Source organism: Dermacentor albipictus, chromosome 3 (genome assembly GCF_038994185.2).
Source record: "Dermacentor albipictus isolate Rhodes 1998 colony chromosome 3, USDA_Dalb.pri_finalv2, whole genome shotgun sequence".
NCBI classification, from domain to species: domain Eukaryota; kingdom Metazoa; phylum Arthropoda; class Arachnida; order Ixodida; family Ixodidae; genus Dermacentor; species Dermacentor albipictus.
The window spans coordinates 191,612,981-191,632,752 of NC_091823.1; the positions used below are offsets into that span (position 1 = coordinate 191,612,981).

General features: G+C 45.0%; 1 protein-coding gene across 1 annotated transcript in view; it reads left to right on the forward strand.

Moving 5' to 3' along the window:
* LOC135908708 (uncharacterized) overlaps window positions 1-19,772 on the forward strand; it is an 834,911-nt gene that overhangs the window by 72,000 nt on the left and 743,139 nt on the right. Inside the window, exons 2-3 of the mRNA XM_070536550.1 lie at window positions 14,726-14,910; window positions 18,703-18,956. Coding sequence (XP_070392651.1) covers window positions 14,726-14,910; window positions 18,703-18,956 — 439 coding nt within the window. The remainder of the gene's footprint in view (window positions 1-14,725; window positions 14,911-18,702; window positions 18,957-19,772) is intronic.

The window sequence follows — 19,772 nt, forward strand, 5'->3', positions numbered from 1 at the left end:
AAAGGCGACCAGCAATTGCCAAGCGCGATAACATGGGGGTGTTGCTTGCGCCAGCAGAAAGCGCAAAAGATAATACGTAGGAGCTCAAACACCAGGAATTTAAATAGAAAATTCTGTCATCTGAACAAATGAAGACAGGCTTTGCACCCACGCATTTGTCGTGAGCGCGAGTAGAAGGAACTTTGCCAGAGTCCAGGATGGTTTGTTTAAAGGCCTCTGTTATGGCCACCTCTGTGTATTGGCAGCGTACTATCGCGCCGATTGTAGCGAAGTTCTTTTGGAGACGCGCAGTAGCCCGTATATTCGTGCTCTTAAAGTGCACGAAGTAAGGCCTGGGAAGAGGGGAATGCTTTAAAATAGAATGTTTTTGTGGTATATTTGGTATTGTTTGGGATGAGCCGGGTATTTTCTACGCCATGTATGTAAAAGCCAGCTGCTTTTGTTTGTAATGCCGCATCTTCATCACTTTTGCACATTTGCCCTCTACACGCATTATTCGTCTGTGTTAATACCAAAATGACACATGCTTGTAATTCGCGTTTTTCAGATGACATCGTCCGGTGGAGCTTCGTATGAGAACCACTGCTACTTACCTGGTGCCACAACGTTGGATGAAAGCACAAAAAGCCTGCAAATAGCATTTATAGAGAATAAAATATTTCCTCATTTCACGAGGCGTGCGTCTTTATGAAATTGCACGTGGCACATGTTCGATGGAGGTTTCTTAAGATTGTTTGGAATTATTTTTACGTAATAATACAACGATCTCGCACGAAAACTGCGCGCGGTTGAGCTGAAGAAGCAAAAAGAAAGAACGCGTCGATCAGCGCAGCCGGTGTACCACGTACCAGCTAGCGTTCAAAACGCGCGCGCCCAACACAGAAATCGGAAGTGTGGTCGAGATATTAACGCCGGCGGCTTGGTGCGCTGCAGTCAATTCGGCCGCTGGGCTCTATGGGACTGTCCGCTCTATGGTCACCGTTTGGTAAGATTTGCACACCGCTGCAGCAGATTTCTTGTTTGTTCCTGGCTTTTCCTTCACCCTCCGGCCGATGTGAAATCTGTTTCCATGGCTGTATTGCTTTTCACGCGGTTCTTTATATATATATATATATATATATATAGACGAGAAGAAAGGGGGTTAACCGAGGGACCCGATATTTCTTAGTCATATAATGAGAAGCCAACAAACACTGACACCAAGTACAACATAGGGGAAATTGCATGTGCTTAATAAATGAAATAAAGTAATGATTAATTAATGGAACTTCAAGTGGATGAAAAAACAACTTTAATTCCGTTAATTAATCATTACTTTATTGCATTTATTAAGCACATGCAATTTCCCCTATGTTCTACTTGGTGTCAGTGTTGGTTGGCTTCTCATTATATGACTATATATATATATATATATATATATATTATTTATTTATTTCGAAAGTGGCATACAAATACGAGCCTGCCCAAGCCAACAATGGGCTTGTGGGGCAGCGCTCGGCAGAATGGAGCAAGCCAGGGCGCGGCACAGTACATCAATTATGTACAAGACTCAAAATAAAACTTAAGAAAGGCAGTAAGAAATGACGGGGGAAGAATTAAAAAAAAATAGAAAAGAAAGAAAGAAAGAAAGGAAAGAAACCAAATTACACATACATATCACAAATATAAGATTTAACTTCTTTCCGTGTGCTGGAAGATAAAACTTTATCTGGCAGGTCATTTAACACATCAGGTACATAGAAGGCATGGACACGTTTGCCATATCTTGTCCGTACTCTTGGTAAGGTGAAGCGGTCGCGTGTACGTAATGCTCTGGCGGGGACATACGGGAGGCAGAACTCATTGTTCCTTATATACAAAAGGATTACCGTTTCTTTGAATAATAGCCTGAACGAGGGCATGTGCGAGCATGAAAAAAGACTGGAATTGTTAGTAATGTGCACACCATACATCACCGCCCGAATTATGGATTTTAGTAAAGAATCAACTTTATTGCGCCAAAACGCTGAACAGATATAAAAAGAACAGATTCCATATCTCAGCACACTGTACGCTAATGCATGTGCTATTGTTTTCCTTACGTAAATTGGGCATAGTGCTTTAATAGAATGCAGTAGACAGGCTATTTTGCGCAGCCTTTCACAAACGTTAGCCAAGTGAGTGTTCCAGGGCATGTTAGAATCGAAATGAACACCGAGATAATTGACACTTGAGAGGTATGGAATAGGAGAGCAAGAGCAATTGTTACACAGAGGAGAATGAAGAAACAGTGGAGTGATGACAGGAATAGATTTCAGCGGATCGTGAAAACATACTAATTTAGTTTTATTCTGGTTAATAGAAATTAAGTTTTTACGGTACCAACTGATAACATTTGTAGTGTCAGTTTGTAATTCAGCCACGGCTTGATGGTAATTAGTATGACGAGATACTAAAAGCGGGTCATTTGCGTATTGAAACACCCGACAGCGAAAAATTGCTTGACTGAGATCATTAACGTGCAAGTTGAATAAAAGGGGAGCTAAAATCGACCCTTGGGGAACTCCAGCGTTCAACTGTCTAGGTTTGCTTTTTATATTTCCGAGAACTACTACTTGAATTCGAGCGTGCAAATAATTCTCAAGGAAAGTTAGAAAAGGCCCTCGGAAGCCATAGCTATGAAGTTTACAAAGTAAAATTTCATGGTTGACGGAGTCAAAAGCTTTTGATACATCTAGAAATATTGCACAAGCGAATGCACTAATTTCAAGAGTACTATTAAGGAAATCGGTTAATTCATCTAATGCTAATCTAGTGCCACGCCCACAAGTAAATCCGTACTGATTAGGCGACATTATGTTGTGCGCATCAATGAAGCTCTGCATTACGTGAAAAATATGCTTTTCAAGTATAAGAGCAATGCACGAAAGTATCGAAATTGGCCTGTAGTTTGTGACAACATTGACCTGTCCGCTTTTGAAGAGAGGAACTACAAGCGCTTCCTTGAGGCCAGGCGGTATTTCTTTTGTGGTTATAATGTTATTTATAATTGCTAAAAGAACATTCTTCAGGGCCTCGAAATTTCTGCGAAGGACGTCCACAGATACACCATCTAATCCAACCGACTTGTGCTGTTTTATGTTAAATAAAATATAGCGAATATCATCCTCGGTACACTCAGGCAAGAATGCAGAGTCAACTACCGATTGTGGCATACAATAACTAGCCGTATTACCGGACAAGCTTGCTGCAGTAGACAAGAAAAAGGAATTAAATTGGTCTGCTAACGTTATAGATGGTGGACCGAAATTCTTCGCAATAGTTTGGTATGCGCCTTTCCGGGGAAGACCCCTTAATTCGTTAACCACGGACCAAGTCTTGGACGGGTTTTTTCTAAATTCAGAAAATTTACCTTGGAAGTGCTGTCGCCTGGCACCTCTAAGCACAGCAGTGACTTTATTGCGAGCCATCTTATAAGCTTCACGAAGATACTGATTATTAGGTGAGCGCCGACAACGCGCCCAGGCTAGTTCTTTTTCAGCTAACGCGGTTAGAGCATTTCCATTTATCCACGGGCATTTCGGCTTTCGTTGCTTTAAGACGACTCCGTTTTTGCAAGAGTGCACTGCCTGCGTATAAACGGCAATAAAAGATTTATACAGGTGACTTGCAGAAACTTCTGCTAGGAAAGATTTCCAGTCGTAGCCTTGCAACAACGAGTCCAGCTTTATTTTATCAATAACCTCTATCTGTGATACAGGGTTGTTAGCCGCAGCATGCTGAGACGATAGAAAGCTACACCCAACATAGAAGTGATCGGATAGCTTTTGCTCAATAATAAACGGAAGTACCTGGTCGTTCTCAGTGCGAACGTTGACGTGATCTATGCATGAAGACACAAGCGATGTACCCAAAATTTCGACACGTGTGGGAAGGTTGATAATAGAATCTATCCCAACGTCAGCAAGCCTGTTCAAGTAATCAGCTACAATGTCTCGTTCTTTTTTCAGCACGTCAATGTTAACATCACCTATCATGCACACGTGACCAGATGGAAAAGCAAGTAGATGCAATTCGTCCACAAACTTTCTAACACTTTGATTTGGCGGCCTATAAATAGCGAGCAATGTGATGGCAAAAGATCGTGCATGAATACGAAGGGCTAGCGATTCAGCACTTGTGAAAATTATGTTCAGAGGACTTGAAATTCAACAATGTTTAATGAAAATGGCAATTCCACCGCCAAGGCCGTCCTTGCGCGTCAAAAAATGATTGTGATAACCTTGGAGTTGAAACAGACCAGTGTGTTCCTGCCCAATATTAATTTCAGTTAAGACAAAAACATCAGCTATATCACATACTGCACCAGCGTGGACACAAAATCCATTCCAGTGCTTGCGAATACTACGCACGTTTACATGAAAAACAGTGAATGTGCCTTCACCTGGTTTTAAAAGAACAGAAAAAGAAGGAAAGTCTCGAAATTGTTCGCACGAAGCCATGAATCAGGAAAAAGATAACAGACAAAGCAGAGGATAAGAGGTCAGACTAGCCGAGACAAATCACAAGGGCTCATTATGCGCACAACTGCGTCACCCTCCTTCTTACGGGCATAAATTTTCCCATGTTTCACCCATACGAACTTGAAATCGGCCTCCTTGGCCTTAGTCCTTGTCTCCCAGAACAGTTCTCTGTTGTATTTCGTCATGTTTTCGACAAAAAAAAAACCGAGGGCTCATTTTCCTTCGCCAGAGATTCCAGTTTCTTTCGCTTTGCCAGCCAGCTGTCACGTATGCCCGCCGAGAGGAAGCGCACTAAAACTGGAGCTGTTTTGCTCTTCCTGGGCAACCGGTGCACAGCTACTACGTGACCTGGCAGGAATGAATCAATGCCCAGTTGAGCGGCCAGTTCAGCAACAGTAGTAAAGTTTTCAATAGGAAGTTAGGGTTGGTTATGAATTTCGAGTTTTGAGGGCCTACTATACTGTTCAGAGGCATTTATTTCTCCTCTAAGGTCTTGAATGACAGCTGCCTGAGAAGCGACCTGATCCTCAAGTACCATCACCCTAAAAGACAATACAGTGACCTGTTTCTCTCGTGTTGCTGATCCTTTCAGCAAGGAATCATATTTATTTGAAAGAAAGTCAACCGAGTCGTGTATTTCCTGCATTTTTGTTTTCACTACTTCGATCTCGGACTTGAGGCACAACAGTTCGTCTATTTTCGACGGAACTAGGGAAAGAGATTCTACTTTCGCACGAATAGAATCCAGCAACGATAGGTTTTCAGCAATAGCTGTTAACTGGCTATAACTGCCTTGGGAAGAATCCGCTGATCTGCATGTTTCACACCGCCACTTTTCTCTCTTTTTCGGGCCCATCGACAAGAATGCGCCTTCAGCCATACCTGAGCACTCTTGACCGAGGTGATTCAACGATGCACAGTTAGAGCATTCCATGCACCGGTCTTCGCCGGCAAAATCAGCCCCACATTGAGCACAATTTTTTTCCTCCATCACACATGCGCACAAGAGAACACACGCGGTAGATCAAGCAAATGACAGTTTTGCAGTTGGCGGCATGGAATGTACAGAAAAGTTGCTACAGCGAAACCAGCTCACCTGCAGGAACAGAACAAATCGTTTTAGGGCCGGCTCTGGACGTGCCACCAACTGCGCTTGCTCCTTGCAAGCGATGCGCTTTTATGGGGACAATGACGGCGCTTGTTGATCAGAGCACCATCTTGTGACGCGAACCGAAGTCAAGAAGAACTGAAAAAGTTCCACGTTTTTCAGCAGAGCTGCCACACCGTCGAAGCCATCCGTGCAAAAGAGCATCCGACGTCCGATGAACCACTTGAAACTCTTGTGACGTAGTTGCGCACCTGCAGGAACAGAACAAATCGTTTTAGGGCCGGCTCTGGACGTGCCGCCAACTGCGCTTGCTGCTTGCAAGCGATGCGCTTTTATGGGGACGATGACGGCGCTTGCTGATCAGAGCACCATCTTGTGACGCAAACCGAAGTCAAGAAGAACTGGAAAAGTTCCACGTTTTTTCAGCAGAGCTGCCACATCATCGAAGCCATCCGTGCAAAAGAGCCTCCGACGTCCGATGAACCACTTGAAACTCTTGTGACGTAGTTGCGCACCTGCAGGAACAGAACAAATCGTTTTAGGGCCGGCTCTGGACGTGCCGCCAACTGCCAAACTGCCTTCAACTGCCTTCATACTTCAACTGCCATACTTCAACTGCCAAACTGCCTCTAACTGCCTTCATAGCTGATGCCTTCATAGCTAGCCCTTTCGCGAGTACTTGGCTTCATGTTCTCGGGATATTTATGTAAACTGCAGGGCACACACTTGCAGTCCTAAGGTGTGCGTAAAAGGCCTATTTCTTTCTTATAGCGAGTTTCATGGAGCAGACTGTCACCAACGTGAACTTGATAGCGGGCTCTCAGGAGCAACTACGGGCCGCCTACTGAGTGCAAGAACAGTTTAGACCCAGCTGTTCTGCCTGACAGCTCTGAGCACGACATTATTTGATTTTCGAACACGGTGAAGCCAATTTGCGGATCCCCTCGCAACCGGGAGTAACTAAACTCAGCCACGTGTATGTGCGCGGCCTTGAGGGTGCCTTGACTGAATACGCTCAGCAGGAGTAATGCCTACCTTCTACATATACAAGGCCGTCAAGGTAATTTTAAAGGCACTTCGCTGCTTCACTCTCGTGACACTTTGAGCATAGAAAAGCAGCCAGCCGCGTGGCATGAGGACAAGCGCAACTGCACTCTGAGGAGCAGAGGCTTGGCGCGAGCATTTCCTGCCATAGTTCAGATATAATGTGCTGCAATTAGCAGTGAAAGAAATCATGACGTTTGGAGTACTTGGTATTTATTCCGGTGAAGTTATATAACGTGCATGTTGCAACATGTCCAGGTGCAAAACGTGGGGGCAGTCCCGCCGCAACGTCAACCGGGTGAAGATGGCGCTATGGCAGCAGCGAGACCTGAAGTTTTGTTCCAAGCATTTCGAACCGTCTGCGCATCTGCGTTCAGGATGACTGCGCCAAGATGCTTTGCCTACTCGAGGAAGCATTGACGGCATTCTTTTTAAATCAAAGCTTTAAGATATAGGCCGCTCTTCAAATGCCGACTTGTGTCTAGAAAATACATTTTTTACTTTTTTTCGTAGCAGTAAACACTCCAGCACACTTCGTGAAAATAATTATGTACAAAATATTTCAAAGTATGTGCCTAACTAATCCCGGTGGTAAAAATAATATTATATCAATAAATAAGTATTTTATCAAGAGTAATATCATATTTTAAGCGCATGCTGTGGAAAGTGTAGTTGTTTGGAAATTATTAGCCCATGAAGGTACTGAGTTATATTTTCTCTTGGCAATACTGTTGCAATTTCAGACAACTCGAGTTAGCGAAACAGTACATGCGCAGTGCACCGTCTTCGAGCGATATTTAGGCATCAATGCGCCATGCTGGAGAACCAGGTGAGCAAGGTTGCATGCATACTGGCATACGTCTTTCACAAACGGCAATAACTGGAAGCTAATTGGACTGATTCCTATGATAGCTGCTCTCTCAGGTGAACCCGTTGCCAAGGGGTACATCCACAGTCAGTCGTCCCAGTCGCTGCAACTCTTCCAAGAAAGTGAGTGTTATTTCCAATGTGCTGGAACAGCCCGATAGGTATGGCTCATAAATATGCTACAATTCCTAGACTCGGCGCTGTGCAGATTCAGATGGTGCCAGTTCTACGGCCAATCAAGCTCGTTCTCACGCCAGTGGCTTGATGATGGTTCAGTGAATGTGGTAATTCAGCTTGTGAGGCTCAGTTATTTGTTGGGTTTATGGATTCACTTTCAGAATTGTGGTGTCACTGTATTTTGTTCTCTCTATCCTGCGGTCACGTCTGACCACATGTTTTGAAAACCAAGCTCTGAAGCAACCACATCATCTCAGGAACCTGAAACGGCAGGAGAGATCACAGCACTGTGAGCGAGTGCTGATCTGTCATTAGGAGCTCCACTCAGCACTTCGCCTCTTCCTTATAAAAGTTAGTGATTTGTAAACACTTTCAAAATATTTCGCACTTTTTGGGGCTGCGAAATTACATGAACTAAGCCAGACGCAGCAAGCTATTGCTCTTCTGTCGACTCTCTACCCTTCAGTATCTTTCACCAGCCCCATCAACGAAAGGTGGCCTCTTCAGAAATACTTAACCAAGGTCAGGAGATTCCGTGACCACAACAAGAGGCTACAAGGACTGCTGCTTCAAAGCCGTCACATGAAGCCTACTGCTGAACTGGTAGAGTCTGCGTGATCTTATATCCCTAGCTGTTGCTGCTTTTCTGGAAGCTCCGCTGAAGATGTGTAATGTCACCCGGTTCGGCCGCCCAAGGTGCAGCCAAAACAAAGCCTTTGCTTTAGGTGTATACTTCCACAGTCCAAAAGGTTACAGGTGTTATAGGACGCTCCTAAGACTTCCATCTGTTAGGTCTCTGCAGCTGTGGCCTGCACGCCTACGGCTCAGGGTTGGCTTTTACCCTGAAGTTTTTCATTTGATCAGCAACCGAGCAGCGTCTTCTCCAAGGCAAGACAAGGCTTGCCCTATAATATTTGATGAGATGCATGTCGCAAAGGAGCTGTCATATAACTTAGTGTCGGGCAGCATTGAAAGCCTTGAAGAGTACAGTGCAGTACAAGGTCGACACCTTGCAAACAAGGCCCTTGTATAAAGGAATATGCACGCCGTGAAGCAGCCTGCTGGACATTTCTTTGCAGATAAGGCAGCATCTGCGACTGTTCGGCATGACCGTCTTTTCACATGCCACAAGATGTTGGATGGAGCTCCAAAGAACCAAATATACATCTATTTTCAAACCTTGAAACCCCTGAAAAGCCTTATTTAAGTGTCAATGGTGAACCACTTTTCTTTATTTTCGATCCACCACATTTGCTCAAATCTTTACGTAACGGGTTGTTCAAATACGACTTCATAGTAGGCATTGACACAAATAAATGTTCGTGCATATGACGGGATTTTGATGGGGATCGAGAAATGCAAATTCTATCCATTCCCAAGCTGCGTGCCTGGTACTTTAATTTGACTTTTGCTTCCAAGATGTCGGTGAAACTCGCAGCACAAATATTCAGCGATCATTCCGCTGCTGCATTCTGCCCATAGGTAACATTCCAGCAATTGCCAGCAGAGGCTATCCAAACGGCCAGATTTGTTGAGAGAATCGACAGGCTCATTGATAGTCTAAATATTTCACAGAAGTTGGGAAAGTCTCCGTGTGTATCTGCAATACTTGCAGGATCTGTGTATAAAGTGTTTTTGGAGGAGTGCATTGTAGTTTTCAAGAATATCATAGTTCTAGGCTGAGCACGGCAGCCTCTTCGCATCCGTGGCTTCTGCCAATCTAGGAGGACTTTGCTGCTGTTATGGAACCACGTGGCCTCTTGCTATGGTTCGGTATACCTGCTTACCGGACACGTGAACCAGGATGCGCTTGAAAACAGCATTGTAATGAACTAGGGTGGTTGCTTGGGCTAGTTGGTAATCCATGATCAAAAATAACGTACAGCGCGAAGGACAAGGACAGCGATAGACGACATACACAGCGCTGTGTGTGTCGTCTATCGCTGTCCTTGTCCTTCGCGCTGCACGTTATTTTTGACCATTGTAATGTTTAGGTATAAATCTGGAACGAACAGCAACTCCTTTTGCTGGCAGTTTCAGGCGGCATTTAGACATGTTTTAGTTAGCAACCTTTCCAAACTGTTGGAAAGCAGCAACTATGCCGAAGACACGTCTAGTCTTCCTGCCACTCTCCCAGCTTGTTTTTCTAAATTTGCTCCTTTTCTCTGTGTACCTGCCACATCTTCGCCAGTTGCAGTAGAAGTTCTGCCTTATGATTATCCATCTCCAATGGTAGAGAACATTCTCTATTTTGCGGACCGGCTAGCGTATAAGTTTATGAATGGCCCAAGGTGTGCAGCAGGGTCGCGTAAGTGTGAGTTGAGGCAAGAGAACGTAGCCTTTACCGATCAAAGCAAAGTTCTGTTGTAGTTGAGAGTGAGTAAACCGGAAGGTGACTTTGGGAGCCTGTCAGTTACTTCACCCTCCTGCGACAAGCTTTTTGTCGCATCTGCCTCCAATATTGGGGAAAAAGCACATGTAGGGCATCATCTGTGCTTCTTGCTTCATGCCAAGTTAGAAAAATTGCTAAGTGTGAGGGGGATGATGTTTATGATTGTTTGCCCTGTTCATCAGGGTGAGGCTGGATTGGCTTGCGTGCAGGAAAAAATGGTGGAACTCCACAGTGAAACCACTAAACGGAAAGCTACGAAGCAAGCACTGAGACTACGCGCTTTAAACGGATGCGATTCGCGAGCTACTGGCTGAAGGAATTGTGGTGTTGCAAGCAATGTTCCAGTGTGTGCAACAGATCAATTTAGGCTGGTTTAAGGTCTGCAAATGGTTTCACTGGTTCATAGCCTAGTTATATTCTATTTTATTTTTTCTTGTGTATTTCACTTTGCTAGGACGTGACATCGTTGCTCACAGTGGTAATGGTTTAACAATGCCGCATATTTCATCCTTCATTACACTATGTCACTCTTTTACGGTACATTTATCAAATATACAACCTTTTGCACTTCTGCACTATTGTCGTATAAAACTCCATTCCGATAAATCTAATGCCTCTCAAAGGAGACCCTCCTGGCAATGGATTCAACTGGTTTCCATGATGTTGGCGTCAATCTTTCCTCCTTCCTGCCCCTGTGGTTTCGTGCTGACAGGTATAACTAAATCAACCGCGTATTTATAACTACCATTCAGCACCATTGGCTACAAAGCCACCTTTAAATAGGCTTGCTGCGTCTCCTTCGAGTTTTAGCAGGATCGTTTGCAGCACAACGAGATGACAGAAAGGAAAACGCAGACAGGCGCTTGGGCTTTACCTGGTTATACTTTAACGCACAGTATGGTGATATATGTTTTACTGCCATGTGAATGTCCTTGCATTTCACTATAAGGTGTGCTTCATGTATGTTTTAGTTCGATTAGAATCGCTTCAATATACTCTGCCCACCAACCAGAAGCAGGTCTGGAGGTTGTACGCAGGCACAGTGCATGGTGTTGTGCTAATGCGTTGAGCAGGTTTGTTGATGCTAAAACTGGCTTTAACATTGTCCCGCAGGTGTAAACATAGCTGCTATACTCTGTCAGATGAAAGAATGAAATCTAAGGAGTTAATCCCAGTGCCCTATGCTCCATGTGTATCTTGATGCACCTACTTATTTGATGTCATTTTTGCCTAAATTGAATCTGTCGTAGCATTGTTATCTGTACATTTCGATTTGCTGCCTGGCAACGTTTGTAGCACTTCAGGCCTTTTTCCTGTCTGCACTGTCACCATTTGGAAGATTAACCAGCATAAACCGTGCTACTGTTTGTGCTGCCTGTGACATGCAATTTATGGTGTGCTGTATTTGGTTGATGTAATAAACCTTGAAATTGAAAATCATGCCGACTGTGCAATCTATCACGAACTCTGCTCTTGAGCTAGTGCTTCGTAAATTGTATATTGCTCTACTCAGAGACAAAGTACTTGCATGAGTATTTGCGCTACGAATTATGCATGCTTAGCCCCTGTCTGGAAATGTTGCTGCCTTTCTATGCTGCCTTCTTTGCCAGTCACTTGCATTGGGTACAGAATTGCACATAAACGCATAAACAAGCGCATAACTAGCAGGAACTCGAGCATATTTTACTAGCAAAGGTTGGCGCGCGCTGAAAGACAGCAACCTTCAATACGGGCTCGATAATGCGGATTCTTTGAAAAGACGGCTTTATTATTCGTGCCAAAGCATACGTGGGTGTGACGTCATTCAAAGTCACGCATACGTAAGCATGCCCCCTAGCATCCAGGGGCACTGGAGGGACCATTTTTGGGACCAATTGACGTTCTATGGAGCATTCTCTACCAGTGCACATCTACTTTGTCAGGCACGCAGCCGAAGCGAGCGAGGCTGGCCTCGCATTTCAGCGTTGGCCTGTTCGGCAAGCCTCTGTCTGTTTTTATTTTTTAATTTTTTTATTATCCTGGCCTTTCGGGCTCCGGGCGTATTCTTGCGTTCCTTCTGCAATTCGACATGGCAACCACTGCACTACTGGACTACAGCACGGTGAGAAATCTTGTTTGACAGTCTGCGGTGCATTTTGAGCCATTAGGCATTAGACTTGTGACGCGGTTACCGAAAGACAGCTCAGTGGTCCTTGCGCCGGCAGTTTGAATCAATGGCTCATACTGGGAGGTCTTTGAGACACCTTCTACGAGTCCAACATTATTGCAACTGATTTCCGTGGTTTTGGCAGCGCTCCCCGCGCCTGGTGTTGTGATGCAGTTAGCGAAAAGGAGTTCGGCCGAGTGGCGCAGTTTTATGCTTACAGAACCTTACTAGGACAAGTTCGCGACGCTTTCTCTGACCGCGAGCGTTATTGTAATTTCGTTACTTATTAGGATACTTTTGAGGCATGCCTGCAGCGCCTGGCGTTGTGATGCAGTTAGTGAAAAGCAGCTCGGCCGTGTGATGCATTTAGATTCGTGTGTACACAATCTTATAAGAAGAAGTTCACGACGCTTTCTGTGACCCCCAATAATTATTGTAATTTCGTTGAATTCTGGCATAATTTTGAAGCCCACTCGCCGATCCTGTCGCGACGCTGTGAGAAGCCGCTCGGCCATGTGAGTTTGGTACGTAACGAATCTGAGTAGGAGAAGCTTGTGACCCTTTTTACGGCCCCGCAGCAACAACTACCTTCTTTCGGTACTCACGCTTGTCGAAAACGCGATGAGCGATTGCCAAGAGTGATAGCATGGGAGTGTGTTGCTTGCGCCGGCATAATGCGCAATACAGCATATAATGCAATATAACACTAAGCGCAATATAATCATGAACCAGGAACTAGTTAACTCGAAAATTCTGTTTTCTGAACGACTGAAGACGGGCTTTGAACCCAAGCATTTGTCTTGAGTGCGAGCACAAGGAATTCTGTGAGCGTCCAGCATGGTCTGGTTGAGAGCCTATATTGTGGCCACCTCTCTGTACACGTAGCCTATTATCATGTCGGCGGAAGCCAAGCTCTTTTGTAAACGCGCAGTAGCCCGTGTATTTGTGCCCTTAAAGTGCAGGAAATAAGGCATGGAGATGAGGGAATGGTTGAAAATTGAATGCTTTCGTGATATGTACGATATTCGATACGATATGTACGAGTCGGGTATTTTCTACACCATGTATGTAAAAGGGAATTGCTTTTGTTTGTAATGCCGCCCAGTCACCCATTTCGCACGTTTCGCCTCTACACGCATTATTCCTGTCAGGTGTTAATGCCAAAATTGAACATACTTGTAATTTACTTTTCTTTTTTCAGTTGACATCGTCTGCTGGAGCTTTGTACGGCAACTACAGCTGCTTTCCTTGTACCAAAACGTTGGATGAATATAAAAAAAGCACGGAACGAGCATTTATAAAGAATAAAATCAACATTTCCTCCTTTCACAAGGCGTCTTGCATCTGTATGGATGGAGGGTCCTAAATATCGTTCGCAATCATTTTTACATAATAGTGAAATGATTCCGCACCAAGACTGCGCGCTGTTGAGCAGTGAAAATGAAAAAAAAAAGAATGCACGCCGATGAGCACAGCTGGCGTTCCAGCTAGTGTTTAAAACCCGCATGCTCAAAACTGAAACCGGAAGCTTGGTTAAGGTAATAATGTGGGTGGCTTGGTGCGCTGCAGTCAATTCGGCCGCTGGGCTCTATATTAGAGTATCCGCTCTTGTATCCTTTATAGCGGTAGTATTATTGCGGAAACGCTCACTCTGTTTACTGCATTTTTCAACACTATCATAGCTGCTCAAGATAACAGTGCAATTTCGGTAAAATTATTTCTGGAGTGTCCTAAAACAAGCATGAAATTATTTATTACTTGCGGTCGTTTTATTTCCTTTTGTGTTTGCCTTTTAGTGGTGTTTGACTGCTTTGTTCCGACAAACTATCTGCTGTCTTTATCCTTGCATATTTCACATGCATCGCCTGTTCTTAGTAGACGAGTGACTTACGACAGGATGTGCACTGAGAGAGAGCATGAATTTCGCATCAAGAAGCGTGCACGAGAAAGGGCTATGCAGGAGTGACCCTAAAACACGATCTTGGCGTAGAAGAGCACCGCAAAACTGATGTCCATTACAGAACGCTTGGATTTGTCATTACTTGCAGGACGGCATGAAGAGATCGAAGATATTGCTGGAATCTAGTTTAAAAAAATCGCGAAGTTCTCTTACTTCTTCATACAGCAGTCTTTAGCTGAAATGAAGAAAAAATATTGTATTTTAAGGCTTCAATGGCTATATTGGGTAGCTGTGCCAGGTTGCTTGGAAGAATGGGTCAGGAGGACAAGGCACGCGCCGTTGTCGGTGGCTACCTTCATGGAGAAACTCGCCAGGTTGTATGACTAATCGTCAATTTATAAAAAAATAAATTAAGATATGTATATTTCTATAGCCCATTTTTAGGAAAGCGCTCAACGCCCTACCAAGCGCATCCTTCCAATACCTGCCCACATGGACTACGCCAATCTCAGACAAGTAATACAGGCGGGAACCTCTTACATACGTTTAATCGATCGTGCGTAGAAAATCGAGCACTTCTGTCATGCAGGGCTGGGCCACCTCCTTAAGTACCTGCTTGCGGTTTCCCGCATCACCTACCTGCAGGAAAAGAGAGGGCGTAGGTTTCGCTTTCAGCATCCTGAGAAGCGCGACGACGCCGTCAGCAATGGCGCCCTCTGCGCGCCGGAAGAGTGGGCGCAGGAGTGCCCACGTCACGCGAAGCACCTGGAAAGAGTGAGTGCATTCACTTCCTGAAACTTCTAAAGAAAAAAAGGGCCGGCTCATATTGAGGTATTATTAAATAATTGTGGTCGCAGCTTTCTTACTCTGCTAAGAACAGCAAACAGTGAAGATATAGCGTCAGTAATAGAGGCCCGCAAGGAAAGTAGCCATTCGTAACAAGCCCCGAATTATTAACTCTTCGTAAATACATTTTATTTATCAACAAGGTATGCACTGTCATGGTTGTATTGTGCTTAGTATTATAAGGATGGATGAACGAGAACAATAAGTGGACGTACGTATCGCAAACTACCAACTGGTTTAATTATATACATGGTGATCGAGGAAGGGAAGCAAAATATAAGAAATGACAAGGGTAAGATGGTGCGTTGGGTGTGAGCAGCAGCGTTCACCTGCACCAGATGGCCCTCGCAAACCCCGACCTCGATGAGCTTCGACGATCGTGATGGGCAGAGTGCTTACGTGCTTCTTTTTTTTTCTTTTGCTATCGCGAGCGCTTCCCGTATTTCTCGCTCTGCCTTATGGCGTTTTTCATTGGTCGATCTGGAGCGGCCGGCGAAATCCTCGAGTGAGCGCTCGGGTTTCACAAATTCGAATGGGCCAGCGCAGCGCAAAAACGTTCCGCGGGGGATCACACAGGAAGTCTGCGTACACGTCGCACAAACCGGTTCCGGAAACCATGACCCACTTCGACTCTGTGCGTTTCCACGACAACCAGACTCGCCATCCTCCGTGCGAAATTTGACCGCGGCAGTCGCAGGGTGCGTCATTTCCATGTTGCGCCCGCAAGGATTGTGCGTGGACAACGTGTATAGACGGCTTCGTACAGTACCTGCGTCACCTCGTAATCGCTGTCGCTCAAGCTCTCATCGCTAAACGCGAGCTCTGAAGCAGCGCCGAACGCAGCCATTTTGCGAAGCAACACAATGCTGTGCGTACAAACCGGGTACCTATTTCGCTTGAAGACGGAAGGGACGCTAGCTATTTCCGCCCGCCTCGGCGGCGGAGCAAGTGAGAGCAACCCGGCGCGGAGTGAGTTGATCCGAAACGAGCAGTGGAACGCGCAAACCTGCTCCAGATCGACCAGTGAAATTCGGATTCGTTGCCGCGGAGCAAGAAATCCTGCTCCAAATCGACCAGTGAAAAAGGCCATTAGTTTGTGCAGTGCCAACGACTTTGGTGCTATCTAGTTGCGGCTTGCTCATCGAATTTCTCATGGATGCTGAGGTTGACTTTGCCAGGGCCAACGGGTGCCGGTGAACGCTGCTGCTCCGGCTCAGCGCTCCAGGACACCTTGCCCTTGTCAGTTTTTTATATATCCCCCCCCCCCCCTCTTTATTATGCATGTATCTAAGCGTGTCTTATAAAAGTATTAAACCAGTTGGTAGTTCGCGATACCTACGTCCATTTCTTTTTATAGTTCTTCCCCATCAGTATAATACTATAAGGGCTACAGAATCATGAATGTCCACCAACTAGCCCCATTCATTGCTTTGCCCAACGTTTGCGCGAGGCTGTGTTGCAGCAGAATCTCGATGTGGGCAAGCTGGTTTAACATACTTTATTTATTTATTTATTACATACTGCCAGCCTGGATGTCGGGCTTTAGGCAGGAGTGGGGTACATAACATTACAGCATGTAGGAATACAATGTACATTTGGTCGAGCAAGTACGGCATGAGAAGAACCCACATAAGCCATACAAAGCGGAGTACAAACAATATGCCACGACAATGTGAAGTATCGTTAGCTATTGCGGAATGCGCTCAAGAAAGAAGACACCGTCGAACACTCAACCACATTGGCAGGTAGGTTATTCCATGTACGAATTGTGCTCGGGAAAAATGAGGCTTTGAATGTATTTGTTCTGCACAAGAACTCGCTCACCTTCTTTGAATGGAAGGAACGGGTTTGTCGCTGGGTAATTGAATGAAAATATGCATTTTTATTTATTCCAAGTTGGTTATGGCAAATTAAGTAGAACATTTTTAGTTTGTCCTGGTGTCGTCTTACTTGAAGCTGGTTTAACCTACGTGCTACAAAACGCGAACTAAAAGAAGAACATGTACGACGGACAGGCGCTAACTAAATAACAGGAGCCTGTCCGTCCTACGTGTTCTTCTTTTAGTCCGCATCTTTGTAACGCTGTGTTCTTCAACTATCTGTGTTAACGTTCTTCACTTCCATTCAGATTATGCTTTCGTGCGTAAAATGATTTACTTCCTTTTTCTATGCGCCATCACCATTAGCCACCTGTGCATCTTACAAACGTAATGTTATTCATCGTTTAACAGCGAACCTTACATGTTTCCGGCCATTTGCGCATACTGTTTTGCCGCACTGGTCATATTTGCAATGTTGCGCGTCCCCATGCCCATGCACTGATATATTTTTTTTATTTTTTTGTCGAGCAGGACTGGAACGGCGTTCCCCTGCTCATTACCGCCATCACCTGCTGATCGTCGTTTCTAACTGCTGCAACTCTCAACTTATTTATTTAATCACTGTTACCGATATGTGGTTCATTCTCTGTATGTTGTCACGTAGTAGTGACGGCGAAGAAAATACCAAACCTGTGCATGACAAAACTAGCGTTTTATTGGGCGGGCCTGTAAATTCAGAACAAGCTACACACAAAGAACTACGAGAATGACGAAAACACCCGGCGATCATCGGAAACATGATCGGCCGGTGAAGTGCGTCAGCTTTTATACATGAGGCATCGAAGATTCCAGTGTAATCGCTGGTGCCCGCGTGTCATCCAGACAGTACTGCAGAATTAGCGTCGCGCATACATGCAATCGTATTACACAAGCTTCGGTGACAACAGAAAACGCATTGAACCATCAATAACACTCCGGTAGGTTCCAGTCATGCAGGCGCGTCTTGTGCTGAGCGGTGATTGAAGTTGTTAGTGAGTGAAATGCAGTGAAATGCCCGAGGAAAGGATAACTAAGCACACGTGTCAGTATTTCGCACCATGCTTTACCCTCTTTTTAAGGGAGTCCCTAAAGTATTGACATGAAATAAAATGAAATAATCTCTAAACCGCTTATTTAACAGATTTTGAAATAAAAACATAAGTAAACGTAGTTGTTCACGAAATAAGAGAAACGCAAATTATTCGAAGTTACATACGCAGTGACACAGACGTTTTAAGCGTAAACGCACACGTTTTGTGACATGCTAGTATCAAAAGCTATAAACCATTTCAACGTTGGTCGCAGAGGGATTATCAGTAGCTGGAGCTTAAGAGAATCTGTCTTTGTTAGGCCCTTGACGAAAATAAGTCACTTTGTTGAAACGTTGGGTGCAGCTGAGGTATTCCTTGTTTGCTGGCCATGAAATTTGCATCTTTACGTGAACCATTGTCATGTGTGTATATCTCAAAACCTTTGTTTCTTACCGAAACGAGAAGCGATTTCAGGAAATTATAAATTACCATGAATTATTATGGCTAGGGCTCTATGGATCGGCAATGTGGTGAACACAACGACAGTGCGCCTAAGAAAAAATAAAGCAGGTTAGAAAATGTTGTTTGCGAACCTCACTGTGAGAATACAGTGCATCCACATTGTGACGTATCGCATTGCTCATAAGCCCATGCCTTTGCACACAGTAAAGCTCGAAAATGTGCAGGTTGTTTTAATTAGAAAAGTGTTGCACTACAATAGGCGAATGATTTACAGCCATTATCGCAATCACTTCAAATCACGACTTTACTGAGATTTTGCTAATGCTGGCAGGATAACGCGCTCTCCGGTCGTGCTGTTCTATGCCCAGTTGGAGGACAGCCTGCTGCTATACGGCGTGAACTGCGAAGGCGACCGCCTCGTGCTTAACGTCTCGCGTCTCAAGAACCACGTAGCCCACCTATGGCTGGCGCTGTACACATCCGCCGGCAGGTCCCGCTACTCACTGCCGGCCACCTTCACTTTGGACCGCAGCGAGGGTGCCTGCTTCGCCGCGGCAGGGCTTCGGCTCCAGTGCCTGGCGCCCAACCGCCGGTGGAGAGTCGCATTCAACGGACTCCTCAGGTCAGCTCAGTCGCCGGCAATGCTGGCAAGCGGAGGAGTGTATAGCCACAGTTAGGCGATGTCCGAGAGATCGAACGAGGGAAGCCTCTTATAGGCTCACAGAGTATGCAAGCAGGGGATGCTGGCGGGCAAGTAAGTGGCGACCGGATATATCGTTGCCGCCGCGTGGTTACTGAAGAAAGCGCTAGTCTTTTGACTTACGTAAAAGCTCAAATTTTCAATGCTTTGTGCCATCCGGAGGCGTTTGCTTGAAGAAACGCTGTCCGACTTATTTAGCATGTGTAATTCCTTCCTTGGAAATAACAAAATCCCAAAACTAAAGGTTCCTTGCAACTTTTTTTTAATGCTCATGGACAAACATTTTTGTTCTCTCGTCTCGCTCACTTTAGCTTGCCTTTATGCAATTTGTGCGTGAGGCCGATTGAAATAGTTTATGTAAGGGGCAGACAGTGTCTTCCACCAGAGAGCAGGATGCAAATTTTTGAGAAACAGACAATGATTTGCTTTGTATATTCATACTCCTCTCGGATGGAAGATATTTTTGTCGCTTTCATACATTTTTTCACCACTTTGCAGATGGAAACAGGTCGGATGTGCCACATTTAGTGTTCTGCGCATCCAGTTGTTGATTCTCTTAGCTGTGCTATACGCTGGCCTCTTGCTTGGCTGGTATGCCATCCTGGCCGAACGTTGTTCCCGGCATTGATTGCCGAGGTGAATATTTCCTCAACGGCAATACCTGGTATCTCATAAAGACGCATATGTTTCCTTTGTAGCTTCGTGTCGCTGTTATTCAAGTTATTCCCCATTCACAAA